The sequence below is a fragment of the Lepisosteus platostomus genome, chromosome 13 (assembly GCF_059453375.1).
Source record: "Lepisosteus platostomus isolate fLepPlt1 chromosome 13, fLepPlt1.hap1, whole genome shotgun sequence".
NCBI classification, from domain to species: domain Eukaryota; kingdom Metazoa; phylum Chordata; class Actinopteri; order Semionotiformes; family Lepisosteidae; genus Lepisosteus; species Lepisosteus platostomus.
The window spans coordinates 13,345,117-13,364,668 of record NC_142623.1 but is presented as its reverse complement, the minus strand read 5'-3'; the positions used below and the strand labels follow the sequence as shown (position 1 = coordinate 13,364,668).

General features: G+C 56.9%; 1 protein-coding gene across 3 annotated transcripts; it reads left to right on the top strand.

Annotated features, from left to right (window-relative positions):
* The first annotated feature begins 3,417 nt into the window (after positions 1-3,417).
* Positions 3,418-18,652, top strand: khsrp (KH-type splicing regulatory protein). 3 transcript variants are annotated; one of them, XM_088603207.1, is made up of 19 exons: positions 3,420-3,684; positions 5,116-5,221; positions 5,914-5,973; positions 6,138-6,174; positions 6,491-6,543; positions 6,629-6,700; positions 6,809-6,866; positions 6,951-7,119; positions 7,231-7,329; positions 8,105-8,212; positions 10,320-10,422; positions 10,994-11,094; positions 12,218-12,359; positions 13,507-13,667; positions 14,360-14,469; positions 14,556-14,644; positions 16,653-16,859; positions 16,937-17,088; positions 17,411-18,652. In XM_088603207.1, exons 1-19 carry the CDS (start codon positions 3,556-3,558, stop codon positions 17,417-17,419), a joined length of 1,965 nt encoding a protein of 654 aa, XP_088459333.1. In that variant the 5' UTR covers positions 3,420-3,555; the 3' UTR covers positions 17,420-18,652. The 3 variants fall into 3 exon arrangements, with proteins under 3 accessions (XP_088459335.1, XP_088459333.1, XP_088459334.1); XM_088603209.1 differs by lacking the exon at positions 7,231-7,329 and having other exon boundaries at positions 3,418-3,684; XM_088603208.1 differs by lacking the exons at positions 6,138-6,174; positions 6,491-6,543.
* The last annotated feature ends 900 nt before the right edge of the window (positions 18,653-19,552 follow it).

Below are 19,552 nucleotides of genomic sequence, written 5' to 3'. Positions count from 1 at the left end.
TATTATTACACCAGGGCCTGATGTCAGTGACAATATTCCTGTTTATTATAACACCAGGGCCTGATGTCTATGACAATATTCCCCTGTTTATTATTACACCAGGGCCTGATGTCTGTGACAATATTCCCCTGTTTATTATTACACCAGGGCCTGATGTCAGTGACAATATTCCCGTTTATTATTAAACCAGGGCCTGATGTCAGTGACAATATTCCCCTTTTTATTATTACACCAGGGCCTGATGTCAGTGACAATATTCCCCTGTTTATTATTACACCAGGGCCTGATGTCAGTGACAATATTCCCCTTTTTATTATTACACCAGGGCCTGATGTCAGTGACAATATTCCCCTGTTTATTATTACACCAGGGCCTGATGTCTGTGACAATATTATCCTGTTTATTATTACACCAGGGCCTGATGTCAGTGACAATATTCCCGTTTATTATAACACCAGGGCCTGATGTCTGTGACAATATTATCCTGTTTATTATTACACCAGGGCCTGATGTCAGTGACAATATTCCCGTTTATTATAACACCAGGGCCTGATGTCTGTGACAATATTATCCTGTTTATTATTACACCGGGGCCTGATGTCAGTGACAATATTCCCGTTTATTATAACACCAGGGCCTGATGTCTGTGACAATATTCCCCTGTTTCTTATTACACCAGGGCCTGATGTCAGTGACAATATTCCCATTTATTATAACACCAGGGCCTGATGTCTGTGACAATATTATCCTGTTTATTATTACACCGGGGCCTGATGTCAGTGACAATATTCCCGTTTATTATAACACCAGGGCCTGATGTCTGTGACAATATTCCCCTGTTTCTTATTACACCAGGGCCTGATGTCAGTGACAATATTCCCGTTTATTATTACACCAGGCCCTGATGTCAATGACAATATTCCCCTGTCTCTGTGCTGGTTAGACTGGCGACTGTGAGGACAGCAACTCCTCCTCCTGTCTGTGACCCTGTGCCCCTCACACTGCTCCATGTAGCAATACAGGAACACTGTGTCATTACATTCAGCTGTGCGGTGACGCCTGAAGGCCCTCTGCAAGGGCTGGTCCTGCGTCCAGGGGGACTGGGGCAGCCGGTTCTGGGTCCAGGGGGACTGGGGAAGCCCGTTCTGGGTCCAGGGGGACTGGGGCGGCCAGTTCTGGGTCCAGGAATCTGGGGGAGGAGGTTCTGGGTCCAGAGGGACTGGGGCAGCCGGTTCTGGGTCCAAGAATCTGGGGGAGTAAGGTTCTGGGTCCAGAGGGACTGGGGCAGCCGGTTCTGGATCCAGAAGGACTGGGGCAGCCGGTTCTGGGTCCAGGGGGACTGGGGCAGCCGGTTCTGGGTCCAAGAATCTGGGGGAGTAAGGTTCTGGGTCCAGGGGGACTGGGGCAGCCGGTTCTGGGTCCAGAGGGATAGGCAGCCAGTTCTGGATCCAGAGGGACTGGGGCAGCCGGTTCTGGGTCCAGGGGGAATGGGGCAGCCGGTTCTGGGTGGGAAACCTCGCCTAAAAAGGTTCTAGACACGATTCATGGTTCAGCTCCATCTCTTCATGAAGCTCGAAGGGGTTTCCCAGAATCTGATGTTTTGTCCACGACTCGAATGCCTGAAGGTACGTCTGTCGGACTGGTGCCACGATGCAACAAGTCACATATCAGGACACCTAAGTGTGTACTAACTATATAACCCTGGCCCTGCCCCAGACCCACAGTTTATATCTATATTTTTGTCCTGGAATCCCATGTATGGAGTTGCAATCTGAAATAAAAGATATGCTGTCTTCGATCTGTGTGTGTAGCGTCATGCCTGCAGCGTGTGTGTGTCAGCATGTTGAGGCCCGTCAGCCCGTGTGCCAGCTGCACCTCAGCGACCAGCAGGGCCAGAAGAGTTAAACGTGTCCCCAACAAAGGAGGTTTGTAAATGGTAATGATGCAGCCCCCTGCCCTCTCTTACACTGTTGTCCCGACCCTTCAAGAACAAGGTGTGACTGGACCGGGAGCCTCCCTAAGGTAATAATAATAATTTCTTACACTTATATAGCGCTTTTCTGGACACTCCACTCAAAGCGCTTTACAGGTAATGGGGACTCCCCTCCACCACCACCAATGTGCAGCCCCACCTGGATGATGCGACGGCAGCCATAGTGCGCCAGTACACTCCCCACACACCAGCTCTCAGTGGGGAGGAGAGCAGAGTAATGAAGCCAATTCATAGAGGGGGATTATTAGGAGGCCATGATTGGTAAGGGCCATTGGGAAATGTGGCCAGGATGCCAGGGTTACACCCCTACTCTTTTCGAGAAACGCCCTGGGATTTTTAATGACCACAGAGAGTCAGGACCTCGGTTTTACGTCTCATCTGAAGGACGGCGCCTGTTTACAGTATAGTGTCCCCGTCACTATACTGGGGCATAAGGACCCACATGGACCACAGGGTGAGCACCAGGCTCACACCTGCTGAGCTTCAGTGGGTTGCCAGTTGTGAGTTGCAGGGTGATATGGCTGCTGGCCACAGCAGATACTATAATACAGTAGCGAATTGACCCCTAATTGCTCAATTGCTCCGAGTGCTGCAGATCCCTTCGAAGGTTAAGGAAGAGCTAGAGCAAAAACGTGCAGCGGCCCGGGCCCCTGGTGTCAAGAGGTTACAAATCAGCTGATTTTCTGGGTTACCTCACGCAAGCAGCTACGGACTGGCAACGAGGAGGAGCCTCCATGTTGGCTCAAGTTCACACCATCTGCACTTGAGCCAAAATGGCGTCGGAGGACTATACTGTACTTTTCTTACATAAACCTCCAGAAGTTTTTGTTTGTCTTGCTTTCAACCACATGTCGCGAATTTAAAGACAGGTGTATTACAGATGGGTAGATTTATAATTTGTGCAATAAAACGCAATCCGGATAAGGAACAAGTTATAGGTTTATTCCATGCTGAAAAGAAGAGAGAAAACACAACATTTCGGCTATGAAGCCTTCTTTAGGTGTGAGTGTGACATCCAGATAAGACGTCCCCAAGGCACACGTGACCCACGCTGCAGTTCAATAGTGCAAGGTTACCATTGTTTACTGAAGCCCCTCCCCTCTTTCTCCATATTAGCTCTGGATTTGTCAGACAACCTGTCAGTTCGTGCTCCACGCCATGCCGGTTTTAAAAGATCATTGGTTGTTGGTGCTGTCCTTCAAACTTCATTGCTGTGTTGTGATTGGCTCACCCTTCAGCAGCGCCAACATTAACCCCCGTAGGCCGCTCTGTCAATCAAATCCGGCCAGCCTGTTCTGATTGGCTAGTTTAGCTGTCAGACACTCGGAATACACACACCTGGAGAGCGGGCGAGTTATACGAACGTCAAATCCAATTGCGTAGCAGGCAGGTGGTGGGTGGGACATCCGGTAGGCCCAGGCAACCCCCCTCCTCCTCCTCACCGCGGCTCCCTTGCTCCTCCCCGGCTCTTGCCTTACAGGGTTCCCGCTCCTGCGCACCTCGACCCGGCCCGAACGCTGCCTTAGCCCGCTCGCCTCCCCCCTCTCTCAGCGCGGACAAGCATGTCGGAGTACAACGCGGTGCCGCCGCCCGGGGCCGCAGCTCCTCTCGTCGGCGGACAGCAGGCCCTCGGAGCCGGCGGGGCCATCAAGAAAGACGCCTTCGCGGACGCGGTGCAGCGGGCCCGGCAGGTAAGCCGGGGGAGGCCGGGGCAGCGACGGGGAGGGGAGGGAGTGCGGACGGCGCGTAGAGGGGGTTTGGGATCAATGGAGCCGGCGTGCTGGCTGTCTCCGTTTCGTGGGACCCTGATAAAAGGAGACTGCCAGCACTCAGACAGGCAGGCGGGGAGCGCCGCTCTCCCCAGCTCGCTGGGCTGCGGCCTGGGCAGAGGAGGCCGGGCTGAGCGACACTTACGCCGGCGGCGGCGGCCGGGGGAGAGTCGGGGCTAGAGAAACGCGCAGACCCTCATCGCTGTCCTGCATAAACAATCGAGTAACCGCCTTCCCCGCGTCTGAACCCGCCGTCCTGAGCGGGTCTGGACCGGACCTGCGGGCGCACGTCTGCACTTTTTGGCAGAGACACCCACCTCCTCCCGTCTCCGCGCCACATCACCCCACACCACCCTCGGGTCTCCTTCTTCAGGGCTGGTTCACGACATCTCGACAGTCTAGTGCATCATGTCCGGAACGGGGTTATGAGTCCCTGGACACGTTTTCTAAACGAACCGTCGCGGTTCGGAAGCCGTGGTTGTGATCATGGGACCAAGGTGAGACTCCAGCATGCCTTCAGCAAAACATCTCGGCTTCGGGGCGACACGTATCATTCTTGAATGTGTGTCAGGTAATATTAAACGCTGGTGAAGAACCTGTAGAGATAACAATGTTTATACCGGCTGTAGCAAACTGTTTCATTCAGATCAGTGTTACGGTTTAAGTCACTGCTTTACAGCTATAAGATATCGCTGCTCTGCTCTGGAATCAGTCCAGAGAAGAGGAGTCAAGTATGTGCTGAGACTGAAGGAACTGAGTCTCTTTAGTCTGAAGGAAGTGTCCTACACTGACAGGCTGAAGGAACTGAGTCTCTTTAGTCTAAGGGAGTATCCAGCTCTAACAGAAACAAGTCTCTTTAGAGGGGATGTCCTCACTGACAGGTTGAACGAACTGAGTCTCTTTAGACTGACGGCAAACTACAATGGGACCTGACACAAGTATTCAAAATCCTTAAAGACTTCGACAGAGTCAACCCAGTGGACTGTTCTACTGCACTGGGACTGTAGCCCCTATTGTAACAGGACTGTTCTACTGCACTGGGACTGTAGCCCCTATTGTAACAGGACTGTTCTACTGCACTGGGACTGTAGCCCCTATTGTAACAGGACTGTTCTACTGCACTGGGACTGTAGCCCCTATTGTAACAGGACTGTTCTACTGCACTGGGACTGTAGCTCCTATTGTAACAGGACTGTTATACTGCACTGGGACTGTAGCCCCTATTGTAACAGGACTGTTCTCCTGCACTGTTGATGGTTGTTTCTGGCTGTATGTGAAATGAATTGTTGACAGGGCTGCAGTGTTTTTGAGTGTGTGGTGCTGGACAGTGTTGATCTTCTTTGTCGTTCACAGATTGCAGCAAAGATTGGAGGTGATGCTGGAACAGCACCCCTGAACAACACCAGCAGTACCGAGAGCTACACCTTCACTGCGCAGAAACGCCAGCTGGAGGATGCAGGTGTGCCTTCTGATCCCCGATTGTAACTCCAGCCTGTTTACTGGCACAGCAAAGAAATTAATGTTAATAGTAATCTCGTAGTTTGCCGCCTCAATACTCTTGGTGTGCCTTCACTGTACTCTCGCTGTGCCAGTAATCTTGTGCTGTGCCGTCTTAATACTCTTGGTGTGCCTTCACTGTACTCTCGCTGTGCCAGTAATCTTGTGCTGTGCCGTCTTAATACTCTTGGTGTGCCTTCACTGTACTCGCGCTGTGCCAGTAATCTCGCACTGTGCCATCGCTGTACTCGCACTGTGCCAGTAATCTCGCACTGTGCCAGTAATCTCGCACTGTGCCAGTAATCTCGCACTGTGCCATCACTGTACTCGCGCTGTGCCAGTAATCTCGCACTGTGCCATCACTGTACTCGCGCTGTGCCAGTAATCTCGCACTGTGCCATCGCTGTACTCGCGCTGTGCCAGTAATCTCGCACTGTGCCAGTAATCTCGCACTGTGCCAGTAATCTCGCACTGTGCCATCACTGTACTCGCGCTGTGCCAGTAATCTCGCACTGTGCCATCACTGTACTCGCGCTGTGCCATCTCTATACTCTCGCGCTGTGCTCTCATTCCCCTGTGTTGTACTTTGCTCTGTGCCTCTTGTCACAGAGTTTGCGGCCTGCGTTGTGACGCTGTGTGTGTGTTGTCTTGCAGAACAGCCGGACAGTAAGAAGATGGCGTCTCAGAGTGAGCGGGACTCCTCCTCTGCTCTGTGTGAGTCCCTCCGCTCGTCCTGTGGGTGTCAGTGGAGTCGCTCCTGTTCTGCGCGTGTCCGTTTCTGTCCGTGTCTGTCCTCTTCAGGCGTGATCTCTCCTCCCCCCGTCTTTCCCTCCTCCCTCTGCCTCAGCACTGACCTGCTCCCGGTTTCTCTCTTGTAGCCATTGGAGCTCAGTTGGCGGCCCTTCACCAGCAGAGGTAAAGACCCCTGACAGCGTGGGGGGCTGGAGGGTGGGTGTGAGAGGGTGTGGTTTCACAAGCAGATCCTGAACATAGTGGTTCCGTTTCTCTCATCTGATCTGCTCCCCTGCCTTTCTCCCTCACTCCTGCTGTCTCCGGTCCCCTGCTTCTTTCCCTCCTCTTCCTCATTCCTGCTCTATTCTCTCTCTCCTCTCTCTGCACCCGGCCTCTCCCTCAATCCCACTCTCCGATCACCGCCTCTCCCTCTTCTTCCTCACTCCTGCTCTCTCTCTCCGCTTGCCTCTCCCTCTGCTTCTCTCTCCTCCTCTCTCAGGCCAGCGAGTACCACAGAGGAGTACCGTGTTCCTGATGGCATGGTTGGACTCAGTGAGTATCAGCCCTGTTTGTTTAATTGCTAATGGAGGGACGGGAGTTCATTTGGGCTTCTTAATTGCTCTTCTCTCTTTCTTAGTAATCGGTCGAGGAGGAGAGCAGATTAATAAGATCCAGCAGGACTCGGGGTGCAAAGTTCAGATTGCTCCAGGTGAGTGTCCTGTGGCCTATCACGCCTGTCCTGCTGGGCAGTACTGTGTCCGGCCGGCGGGCTGCCCGGGGCGGGTCCAGTGTATAAGCCGATGTTTTTTGCTTTCAGACAGTGGTGGTCTGCCGGACCGGAGTGTCTCTCTCACGGGGACCCCGGAGTCCATACAGTGAGTACATGACCCCCCTGTGACTGCGCCCTCGAGCCCGGGGTCTGGGGACTGCGCTCAGGGTCCTTCCCTCCCTCCCCTCAGGAAGGCGAAGATGCTGCTGGACGAGATAGTGTCCCGGGGCCGCGGCACGCCGCCCACCTTCCACGAGTCCACCAACGGCCAGAGCGGGTCGGTGCAGGAGATCATGATCCCCGCCGGCAAGGCAGGGCTGGTGATCGGCAAGGGGGGCGAGACCATCAAGCAGCTGCAGGTACAGCTGGGTGTGAAGGAGTGGGCGCAGGGTGCTGGATTGTGCGTGTCTGGGGGGGTGTGGCTCAGCCGTGCTGCTGCGTGGAAGTGTCACTGTCGTGTTGCTGTGTAGGAGCGTGCAGGAGTGAAGATGATCCTCATCCAGGATGGCTCTCAGTCAGCCAACATGGACAAACCCCTGCGCATCATCGGAGAGCCTTACAAAGTACAGGTACTGCCCGTCTCTCCAGTATTTGTGTACTGGAGTGTCCAGTCAGTCAGTGTCTGTATGAACCCCTCTGTCTCAGTGCAGTGTTAATGTACTGTAGTGTCCAGTCAGTCAGTGTGTCTGTATGAACCCCTCTCTCTCAGTGCAGTGTTAATGTACTGGAGTGTCCAGTCAGTCAGTGTGTCTGTATGAACCCCTCTAGAGGCGTAACATCCTAACCACCCAGAATAAGGCCAGCTGCCTTCTGGACTGAATAGAATGGAGTCTGCGGTTGAATCTCTCTCTCTGCAAACCCCAGATGTTACAAAACCCATCTCCTTATACTTAGATATACCCACTAACCAGGTGAGGCTATTTGTAACCAAAGGATTCTCCATTCAAGAAATCGGAGCTGCCTAAAAACACATTGAATCGCAAGCTCTCTTAGCAAGGTTCAATTACTTAGCTCAAACCTGGTATTTATGGATGATCTGGGCAAGGAGCTCTCACCCGGCACACATTTTATGTTGTCTCCTCTCTTTATCGTTCTGTTCTGATCTCTTACATGGTGTCTTTCTGGACTGTTGATTGACGCACTTAATCATTTACCCGGAAATTAGCTAAGGTAAACTTCACGATTGCTTTGTTTACTGAATCTGGACCCCCTACATCTCAGCGAACATCAAACATCCCCTTCGCCTTGAAGCTGGAAATTTTGACACTGTTCTTTGGGACACTTCATAGTCGCCTACAGCTGTAACAACATGAACCGTCTCTCTTTGTCTCTCTCGTGGTGCAGCAAGCTCGGGAGCTGGTGCAGGAGATCCTGCGAGAGAGGGATCATCCCGGCTTTGTGGAGAGAAATGAGTACGGCTCCCGTATGGGCGGAGGGGGAGGCGGCATTGATGTGAGTGTCCTCCCGCGTCTCCCCCTGACCCTGCCAGTACCCCTCCCGCGTCTCCCCCTGACCCTGCCAGTACCCCTCCCGCGTCCCCCCCTGACCCTGCCAGTACCCCTCCCGCGTCTCCCCTGACCCTGCCAGTACCCCTCCCGCGTCTCCCCCTGACCCTGCCAGTACCCCTCCCGCGTCTCCCCTGACCCTGCCAGTACCCCTCCCGCGTCTCCCCCTGACCCTGCCAGTACCCCTCCCGCGTCCCCCCCTGACCCTGCCAGTACCCCTCCCGCGTCTCCCCCTGACCCTGCCAGTACCCCTCCCGCGTCTCCCCCTGACCCTGCCAGTACCCCTCCCGCGTCTCCCCCTGACCCTGCCAGTACCCCTCCCGCGTCTCCCCTGACCCTGCCAGTACCCCTCCCGCGTCTCCCCTGACCCTGCCAGTACCCCTCCCGCGTCTCCCCCTGACCCTGCCAGTACCCCTCCCGCGTCTCCCCCTGACCCTGCCAGTACCCCTCCCGCGTCTCCCCCTGACCCTGCCAGTACCCCTCCCGCGTCTCCCCCTGACCCTGCCAGTACCCCTCCCGCGTCTCCCCCTGACCCTGCCAGTACCCCTCCCGCGTCTCCCCCTGACCCTGCCAGTACCCCTCCCGCGTCTCCCCCTGACCCTGCCAGTACCCCTCCCGCGTCTCCCCCTGACCCTGCCAGTACCCCTCCCGCGTCTCCCCCTGACCCTGCCAGTACCCCTCCCGCGTCCCCCCCTGACCCTGCCAGTACCCCTCCCGCTTCTCCCCCTGACCCTGCCAGTACCCCTCCCGCGTCTCCCCTGACCCTGCCAGTACCCCTCCCGCGTCTCCCCTGACCCTGCCAGTACCCCTCCCGCGTCCCCCCCTGACCCTGCCAGTACCCCTCCCGCGTCCCCCCCTGACCCTGCCAGTACCCCTCCCGCTTCTCCCCTGACCCTGCCAGTACCCCTCCCGCGTCTCCCCCTGACCCTGCCAGTACCCCTCCCGCGTCTCCCCCTGACCCTGCCAGTACCCCTCCCGCTTCTCCCCCTGACCCTGCCAGTACCCCTCCCGCTTCTCCCCCTGACCCTGCCAGTACCCCTCCCGCTTCTCCCCCTGACCCTGCCAGTACCCCTCCCGCGTCTCCCCCTGACCCTGCCAGTACCCCTCCCGCGTCCCCCCCTGACCCTGCCAGTACCCCTCCCGCGTCTCCCCCTGACCCTGCCAGTACCCCTCCCGCGTCTCCCCCTGACCCTGCCAGTACCCCTCCCGCGTCTCCCCCTGACCCTGCCAGTACCCCTCCCGCGTCTCCCCTGACCCTGCCAGTACCCCTCCCGCGTCTCCCCTGACCCTGCCAGTACCCCTCCCGCGTCTCCCCCTGACCCTGCCAGTACCCCTCCCGCGTCTCCCCCTGACCCTGCCAGTACCCCTCCCGCGTCTCCCCCTGACCCTGCCAGTACCCCTCCCGCGTCTCCCCCTGACCCTGCCAGTACCCCTCCCGCGTCTCCCCCTGACCCTGCCAGTACCCCTCCCGCGTCTCCCCCTGACCCTGCCAGTACCCCTCCCGCGTCTCCCCCTGACCCTGCCAGTACCCCTCCCGCGTCTCCCCCTGACCCTGCCAGTACCCCTCCCGCGTCCCCCCCTGACCCTGCCAGTACCCCTCCCGCTTCTCCCCCTGACCCTGCCAGTACCCCTCCCGCGTCTCCCCTGACCCTGCCAGTACCCCTCCCGCGTCTCCCCTGACCCTGCCAGTACCCCTCCCGCGTCCCCCCCTGACCCTGCCAGTACCCCTCCCGCGTCCCCCCCTGACCCTGCCAGTACCCCTCCCGCTTCTCCCCTGACCCTGCCAGTACCCCTCCCGCGTCCCCCCCTGACCCTGCCAGTACCCCTCCCGCTTCTCCCCTGACCCTGCCAGTACCCCTCCCGCGTCCCCCCCTGACCCTGCCAGTACCCCTCCCGCTTCTCCCCCTGACCCTGCCAGTACCCCTCCCGCGTCTCCCCCTGACCCTGCCAGTACCCCTCCCGCGTCTCCCCTGATCCTGCCAGTACCACCTGTCCTCCTATGGGCACCAGGGTGTTGCCTGGGTTCTGATGGATCGGTCTGGGCTCGTGTGCAGGTGCCCGTTCCTCGTCACTCTGTGGGTGTGGTCATTGGACGCAATGGAGAGATGATCAAGAAAATCCAGAACGACGCTGGAGTCCGAATCCAGTTCAAGCCAGGTGCTGTGCGCTACACACTGTCTGAATCCAGTTCAAGCCAGGTGCTGTGCGCTACACACTGTCTGAATCCAGTTCAAGCCAGGTGCTGTGCGCTACACACTGTCTGAATCCAGTTCAAGCCTGGTGCTGTGCACTACACACTGTCTGAATCCAGTTCAAGCCAGGTGCTGTGCGCTACACACTGTCTGAATCCAGTTCAAGCCTGGTGCTGTGCGCTACACACTGTCCGAATCCAGTTCAAGCCAGGTGCTGTGCGCTACACACACACTCTGAATCCAGTTCAGTGCTGTGCGCTATACACGTATGCGCATACACAGTCAGTCCAGTTTGCATTTGTGTTGTTGTGTAGACAACAAAATCCACAGTATTGACCCTGATAGTGTGTGTACTCTCCTGGTAATCGTGATTGTTTTACTGTCACTGTGCAGACGATGGAACTGGCCTTAATACTTGTGTGTATGTTCCGTCAGTAATTGTTATTGTCACTGTGTAGTGCAGAAGATGGCACTGGCCCTAATATTGTGTGTGTGTTCTGTCAGTAATTGTGTTATTGTGTTACTGTGTTGTGCAGATGACGGTACTGGCCCTGACAAGATTGCGCACATCATGGGTCCCCCAGAGCGCTGTGAACACGCTGCTCGCATCATCGCTGACCTGCTGCAGAGCATCCGGGTACGAGGGGCAGAGCGGGCGCGGGGAGGGGAGGAGAGAGGGGGGCACGGGGGGGCAGAGTGGGGCGCGGGGAGGGGAGGAGAGAGGGGGGTACGGGGGGGCAGAGTGGGGCGCGGGGAGGGGAGGAGAGGGGGTACGAGGGGGCAGAGTGGGGTGCGGGGAGGGGAGGAGAGGGGGTACGAGGGGGCAGAGCGGGCGCGGGGAGGGGAGGATGGAGGGGGTACGAGGGGACAAAGTGGGGCGCGGGGAGGGGAGGATGGAGGGGGTACGAGGGGGCAGAGCGGGCGCGGGGAGGAGAGAGGGGGGTACGGGGGGGCAGAGTGGGGCGCGGGGAGGGGAGGAGAGGGGGTACGAGGGGGCAGAGTGGGGCGCGGGGAGGGGAGGAGAGGGGGTACGAGGGGCAGAGTGGGGCGCGGGGAGGGGAGGAGAGGGGGGGTACCCAGGGGCAGAGCGGGCGCGGGGAGGGGAGGAGAGAGGGGGGTACGGGGGGGCAGAGTGGGGCGCGGGGAGGGGAGGAGAGGGGGTACGAGGGGGCAGAGTGGGGCGCGGGGAGGGGAGGAGAGGGGGTACGAGGGGGCAGAGCGGGCGCGGGGAGGGGAGGATGGAGGGGGTACGAGGGGACAAAGTGGGGCGCGGGGAGGGGAGGATGGAGGGGGTACGAGGGGACAAAGTGGGGCGCGGGGAGGGGAGGATGGAGGGGGTACGAGGGGGCAGAGCGGGCGCGGGGAGGAGAGAGGGGGGTACGGGGGGGCAGAGTGGGGCGCGGGGAGGGGAGGAGAGGGGGTACGAGGGGGCAGAGCGGGCGCCGGGAGGGGAGGATGGAGGGGGTACGAGGGGACAGAGTGGGGCGCGGGGAGGGGAGGATGGAGGGGGTATGAGGGGGCAGAGTGGGGCGCGGGGAGGAGAGAGGGGGTACGAGGGGACAGAGTGGGGCGCGGGGAGGGGAGGATGGAGGGGGGTACGGGGGAGCAGAGCGGGGCGCGGGGAGGGGAGGATGGAGGGGGGTACGGGGGAGCAGAGCGGGGTGCAGGGGAGGGGAGAGGGGGTACGGGGGGGTAACCTGAGCTGGTTATATGGCAGGTGAACTGTTCCCACAGTTCATTTCCTCTCTTCTCTTCTTCAGTCAGGCCCCCCGGGTCCCCCCGGACCGGGGATGCCCCCTGGGGGTCGGGGGCGTGGCCGGGGGCAAGGCAACTGGGGTCCCCCAGGTGGTGAGGTCACCTTCTCCATCCCCAGCCACAAGTGCGGCCTGGTCATCGGCAGAGGTCAGTCTGTCCACATAATGGGCACTCAGCCAGTGGGGCCCAGGGGCTGTCCACTGTCTCTGGCTGTGAGCCTGCGCCTGTATCTGCTTTGAGTCACAGCATTACTTAATTAGCGAACACTGTTTGTGCTGGCGGTTGTCAGGATTAAAGGGGGAATGCAGTGCCAATTCCTCAAACAGGTTATTAAATCTCAGTAAACTAATTGACAGTATAACAACAGTTTTAAAATTACGAATTGAGCACAAATTCGTGAACTTTGTGAAAACTTTGTATGGTCGCCATGTTGTCACAGACTACTGGTCTTAACACAGGCGAGAGTTTGTGAGACTTGTGACATGATGCAGCCCTTCCTGCTTGCTGGTCACTGTAACGACTAATGTAATAGGATGTACGAGTATAAGTGAATAAGTAAGGCTATGCAGCAGACACTTCATGACAGGCATGTTTGTACTGGATCTGCATGCAGAGTCAACAAGTAAGTGGTATTTGTTGGCAAAACAGTGTCGACGTCAACAGCAATATTTCTGTTGGATTAAAAGAGATTTATTCACAAGCCTGCTTGTTGAAATTTCCATACCTGGTCTATTGATGAATATTTGAGATTTTCCACATATAGGGAATATTCTACTTTCATTGTGGTTTAAAATGCACTCCTATATGGCAGTTCTTTCTAATCCTGAAATGTAAAGATAGCATTGCAGTTCCCCCTTAAGAGCTCCTAGCGGTTTGGTTGTGTTGGTGTGTTAGCTGGGCCTCTTGGCCAGTCAGGGGTGATGTGTTCTCAAAGCGGTCCTCAGTCAGTGAAGGCTGAGGGGCCGTGACCAGCGTTTGCTGGACACAGGTGCACGTTGTGGAGAGTCCAGACCAGAGTGCTGTATGAATGGCAGGAGACAGCTGGTTGATCGGCTCTGATCCTGGAGATGCATGACACTTTGCCAGCTGTTACCCTGTCAGGGTGTGCAGTTCCTGCCTGACCTGAGATGTAGCTGGTTCCCAGCCACTGGCCAAACAATCGGCCCTGCTGGTCAGTCCCCGGACAGCCTGAGCTTAACGAGCCCCACCGGTCAACCCCTGTCGTCGTCCTCTCTCTCTCTGCCCTCCGTGCACTGCTGTTCCTGTCTGACCGCTGGGCCGTCTGCCTGTCCAGGTGGGGAGAACGTCAAGGCCATCAACCAGCAGACGGGGGCGTTCGTCGAGATCTCCCGCCAGCCCCCTCCCAACGGTGACCCCAACTTCAAGCTGTTCACCATCCGGGGCTCCCCCCAGCAGATCGACCACGCCAAGCAGCTGATCGAGGAGAAGATCGAGGTAATTAATTTAATAATAATAATTGCTTACACTTATATAGCGCTTTTCTGGACACTCCACTCAAAGCGCTTTACAGGTAATGGGGACTCCCCTCCACCACCACCAATGTGCAGCATCCACCTGGATGATGCGACGGCAGCCATAGTGCGCCAGAACGCTCACCACACATCAGCTATCAGTGGGGAGGAGAGCAGAGTAATGTAGCCAATTCATAGAGGGGGATTATTAGGAGGCCATGATTAGTAAGGGCCAATTGGAAATTTGGCCAGGACACCGGGGTTACACCCCTACTCTTTTCGAGAAGCGCCCTGGGATTTTTAATGACCACAGAGAGTCAGGACCTCGGTTTTACGTCTCATCCGAAGGACGGCGCCTGTTTAAAGTATAGTGTCCCCATCACTATACTGGGGCATTAGGACCCACATGGACCGCAGGGTGAGCGCGCCCCACTGGCCCCACTAACACCTCTTCCAGCAGCAACCTTAGTTTTTCCCAGGAGGTCTCCCATCCAGGTACTGACCAGGCTCACACCTGCTTAGCTTCAGTGGGCTGCCAGTTGTGAGTTGCAGGGTGATATGGCTGCTGGCTGAAGGTACAGCTGAGAGGTACAGAGAGGTACAGCTGCTCCCCGGTTGTGCCTCCTTCTGAGGACTCGGCTGGACTGGACCCGTCTGATTCTGGTTCTCTTTCAGGGTCCACTGTGTCCGGTGGGTCCAGGGCCTGGTGGGCCTGGCCCCTCAGGTCCAATGGGGCCCTACAACCCAAGCCCTTACAACCAGGGACCTCCAGGAGGCCCACCACAGTGAGTAGTCCTCCCTGCCCAGACACAGGGACACAGGCAACACCCTGACAGCCTCCAGTACTGATGGCAGTTCTTCTCTCTTCCAGTGGGGGTCCCCCTCCACCACACCAGTACCCCCCACAGGGCTGGGGCAACACCTACCAGCAGTGGCAGCCCCCCGGACCCCATGACCCCAGTAAGACGCTTCTCTCTTGATAGCTCTCTTCCACTTCCTCGGTCTCCCTCTACACCCCGAGTCTACCCTGTAACTACGCTGCACCCCTTATATTTTTTGTCAAAAATATAAGGCTTCCATTGTCGCTGCAGTGTCTGTGTGAATTCAGGGGGAGTGTCCCCTGTGAGAGGGACAGCAGTGTCTCGACCAGTGTCTCCAGTCCAGTCAGGTGTGTGTCAGTGTGTGAATTCAGGGGGAGTGTGAGAGGAGAGGGACAGCAGTGTCTCCAGTCCAGTCAGGTGTGTCAGTGTGTGAATTCAGGGAGAGTGTCCCCTGTGAGAGGGACAGCAGTGTCTCTAGCAGTGTCTCCAGTCCAGTCAGGTGTGTGTCAGTGTGTGAATTCAGGGGAGTGTGAGAGGAGAGGGACAGCAGTGTCTCCAGTCCAGTCAGGGGTGTCAGTGTGTGAATTCAGGGAGAGTGTCCCCTGTGAGAGGGACAGCAGTGTCTCTAGCAGTGTCTCCAGTCCAGTCAGGTGTGTGTCAGTGTGTGAATTCAGGGGAGTGTGAGAGGAGAGGGACAGCAGTGTCTCCAGTCCAGTCAGGGGTGTGTCAGTGTGTGAATTCAGGGGGAGTGTGAGAGGAGAGGGACAGCAGTGTCTCCAGTCCAGTCAGGTGTGTGTCAGTGTGTGAATTCAGGGGGAATGTGAGAGGAGAGGGACAGCAGTGTCTCCAGTCCAGTCAGGTGTGTGTCAGTGTGTGAATTCAGGGGGAGTGTGAGAGGAGAGGGACAGCAGTGTCTCCAGTCCAGTCAGGGGTGTGTCAGTGTGTGAATTCAGGGGGAATGTGAGAGGAGAGGGACAGCAGTGTCTCCAGTCCAGTCAGGTGTGTGTCAGTGTGTGAATTCAGGGGAGTGTGAGAGGAGAGGGACAGCAGTGTCTCCAGTCCAGTCAGGTGTGTGTCAGTGTGTGAATTCAGGGGGAGTGTGAGAGGAGAGGGACAGCAGTGTCTCCAGTCCAGTCAGGTGTGTGTCTGTGTGAATTCAGGGGGAATGTGAGAGGAGAGGGACAGCAGTGTCTCCAGTCCAGTCAGTAGTGTGTCAGTGTGTGAATTCAGGGGAGTGTGAGAGGAGAGGGACAGCAGTGTCTCCAGTCCAGTCAGGGGTGTGTCAGTGTGTGAATTCAGGGGGAATGTGAGAGGAGAGGGACAGCAGTGTCTCCAGTCCAGTCAGGTGTGTGTCAGTGTGTGAATTCAGGGGAGTGTGAGAGGAGAGGGACAGCAGTGTCTCCAGTCCAGTCAGGTGTGTGTCAGTGTGTGAATTCAGGGGGAGTGTGAGAGGAGAGGGACAGCAGTGTCTCCAGTCCAGTCAGGTGTGTGTCTGTGTGAATTCAGGGGGAATGTGAGAGGAGAGGGACAGCAGTGTCTCCAGTCCAGTCAGTAGTGTGTCAGTGTGTGAATTCAGGGGAGTGTGAGAGGAGAGGGACAGCAGTGTCTCCAGTCCAGTCAGGGGTGTGTCAGTGTGTGAATTCAGGGGGAGTGTGAGAGGAGAGGGACAGCAGTGTCTCCAGTCCAGTCAGGTGTGTGTCAGTGTGTGAATTCAGGGGGAATGTGAGAGGAGAGGGACAGCAGTGTCTCCAGTCCAGTCAGGTGTGTGGCAGTGTGTGAATTCAGGGGGAGTGTGAGAGGAGAGGGACAGCAGTGTCTCCAGTCCAGTCAGGTGTGTGTCAGTGTGTGAATTCAGGGGGAGTGTGAGAGGAGAGGGACAGCAGTGTCTCCAGTCCAGTCAGGTGTGTGTCAGTGTGTGAATTCAGGGGAGTGTGAGAGGAGAGGGACAGCAGTGTCTCCAGTCCAGTCAGGTGTGTGTCAGTGTGTGAATTCAGGGGGAGTGTGAGAGGAGAGGGACAGCAGTGTCTCCAGTCCAGTCAGGTGTGTGTCAGTGTGTGAATTCAGGGGGAATGTGAGAGGAGTGGGACAGCAGTGTCTGTCAATCCTGGGTCTTTCCTGAAGTCTCTGCCTGTGTTTCGGTGTTGCAGGCAAGGCGGCAGCTGCTGCAGATCCCAGTGCAGCCTGGGCAGCCTACTATGCCCAGTACTACCAGCAGCCTCCCGCCCCGGTACCTGGACAGCCCCCCGCCGCCCCAACAGGAGCCCCCGCGCCCACAGACCAGCCTCAGGCCAGCCAGGCGCCTGCTGGCCAGCCAGATTACACCAAGGCCTGGGAGGAGTATTACAAGAAGCTGGGTAAGAGCCGGCGCAGGCGTGTGGGACAGAGCTCCCCGAGTCTAAGGGCGATTGGCCTTACTTTTCTTTTCCTTCAGCCCAGGCAGCTGGCACAGCGCCCCCTGCCTCCGGTGCCCAGACTGACTACAGCGCGGCGTGGGCCGAGTACTACAGGCAGCAGGCCGCCTACTACGGACAGACAGGGGGCCAGCCGGCCGGACAGACAGCCCCCCCACAGCAGGGACAGCAGGTACCTACGGCTTCTCGCCACCACACGGGCCCGGTCGCTGAGCTGGCACAGGGCCGAGCCTCCAGCTGGTCTTAGAGGGTTCAGTCTGCAGTCTCCCCCCGAAACTGCAGCGGAGGTTGAGACGCACCACAGCACGGATTCTCAGGCACGGGCCCTGTAGCTCCCTGCAGGGGGCAGTCCGTGCGCAGCCCGGGATTCCCAAGCGGAGACCAGCGCAGGGCTGGGTTAATCTTCCCTACACACGCGCCTGGCACAGCTCCACGGACACTCTGCCCCAGGCCGGAATCGGCCGGTCGGCAGTGACCACGTCTCTGTGTTGCAGACGCAGTGAGGTGATGGGATGGGACGGGACAGCCGCCCTGCGGAGAGAGGAGGATCGGGCCGGAAAGTCAGAGGGGTATTCACCATTCTGCTCATCCACAGCCAGACTGCAACTTGGAGTTTTAATTTCGAGTTTGATTTTTATTTTTTTGTTTTTATTTTTGTCCTGTGAAAGACCGAGAGAAGAGAAGGGTGCCCCCCCCCCCCACACACACCCTTTTCCCCTACCCCTTAGCCCCTTAAATCCTTCTCCCTTCGTTCTGCTTTTTAAAAAAAAATAAAAATTCTTTAAAAGACTTTTTCCCTTTTTTCGTTCTCTACGGGTGAAGGCAGAGAGAGGCTGACTCCTCTAGTTTTCCGGAGTTTTTTCCGCCTCAGTCTGATTTTTATTCCTGCGGATGCGAGCGGACTCCGGGGGGGGGGGGGAGAGACTTGACTGGCACCCCTTGCGCGGCTGAGCGCGCGGTCCGGTTGTCCGTGTCCGCCTGGGCCGGAGGCGGAGCCGTGTTTTTACAGCTGTGTCCCAGTTCAGCTTGGAACATTCCCAGTAAGGAGAGCAGAGGGCGCGTGGAGGAGTCCTCTGTCTTGTGCCTGCGTGCTGGTTTTTTAATTCTCCCTGTACATCTTCCTCAGGGGCCCTGTGGTGTGGTCTGCTGGCAAGGTTGAGGGCGAGTGTGTGTGTGTGCGCGCACGCGCCCGTCTCGACGCGTGGCGACATGGCCGAGTGTGTGTGCGCGTGTCTCTGGATGTGGGGCGACGTGGCCATGCGTACATGCGTGTCTCTGGATGTTGGGCGATGTGGTATAGTGTATGTGTGTCCATGCGTGTCTCTGCATGTGCGGCGATGTGGCCGTGTGTGGATGCGCGTGTCCCTGGATGTGTGGTGACATGACCGAGTGTGTGTGTGTGTGCGCGCGTGTGTGTGCGCGCGTGTGTGTGCGCGCGTGCGTGTGCGCGTGTGTGTGTGTGCACGTGTCCCTGGATATGTGGTGATGTGGCCGAGTGTGTGTGTGTCTCTGGATGTGTGGCGACATGGCTGGTTGGCGAGCACACGCTGTGCCTGGGTGACGAGGTTGGTGTTCACCTGCGTATGGTTATGACAAATGTCTGCAGTGGGTGGTTTTGGGGAGGTGATGTTTTTTTTTCCTGTTGAGACGTCATGAGGTTGTATATTGTACACCTGGTTTTTACTTTTTACTGCTCGTTTTTAAAAACTTCACAATAAAAGATATCCGACACCTTCCCTCCTCTCTCTCTCTCTCAATTCAATTCAAGGTGCTTAATTAGCATGACCGATGGGTACAATCAGTGTTGCCAAAGCAAATAAAAATAATAAAATTAACATGGAACAAAACAAAATAGAAGTAAAATCTACAGACATATTACAGACATTTACAACAAAGACATATTATAAAATATTGACATATACTGTAGGCGGCTGGAGCATTATTGGGAGACAGACTCACCGTTCCTCAGGCTGTGACAGGAGATCACATACTGGGCTGCCAGTTCAACTGAGTTCCCTCCTCCCTCTCCCAGTAGGATTGGGACCCGTTGTGACTCTGGCAGGTGTGGGAACTCTGGGATTAGATTTCTGAATTTCGGGAAGAATGTTTCTCTAATCCCAGAGTATCTGTCACAGTGCAGTAGGAAGTGCACCTCTGTCTCTATTTCTCCCCGCTGGCAGTGGGAGCTCTCTCTCTGACCTAAATCACTTCCCTCTCCAGATGGCTTTTCTCGGCTGATCGCCTGAGGATGCCTGCTGTGCGCTCAGAGGTGCTGGGGTAGGGAACAGTTTGCCCAGCTCGGATGCCGAAGCAGATTTCCAGGAACAGGTCATGGTGGGCTGGGGGTGTCGGAGCTGCCCCTGACCAGCAGGGGGTGCTCCAGGGCGGCAGGCTCTGCTGCTGCTACATGGCATTTTAACAGAAGAGCAGCGAGTGTTCGTGTGGGCACCTGGTTCTGGGAGAGTGGCGCTGGTCATGTCAGGGCCCAGGGCATAGTCCATCTGCTGTGAGCTGGACCCTGCCTCTACGCTGTAACTGTAACTACGCCGCTCCTGGTCTGGGGGAGTTTCTGAAAAAGAAAGCATCTCATCCGAACCTCAGCAGCCACACTCCCACTCCCCATTGGGCCTGGTGCA

Bases quoted from the DNA above. Each gene is read 5' to 3' on its own strand.
- khsrp (XM_088603207.1), top strand. From the start codon at position 3,556: ATGTCGGAGTACAACGCGGTGCCGCCGCCCGGGGCCGCAGCTCCTCTC. The intron at 7,330-8,104 runs GTACTGCCCGTC...CTCGTGGTGCAG, and splicing joins GAGAGCCTTACAAAGTACAG to CAAGCTCGGGAGCTGGTGCA. The intron at 13,668-14,359 runs GTAATTAATTTA...GTTCTCTTTCAG, and splicing joins TGATCGAGGAGAAGATCGAG to GGTCCACTGTGTCCGGTGGG.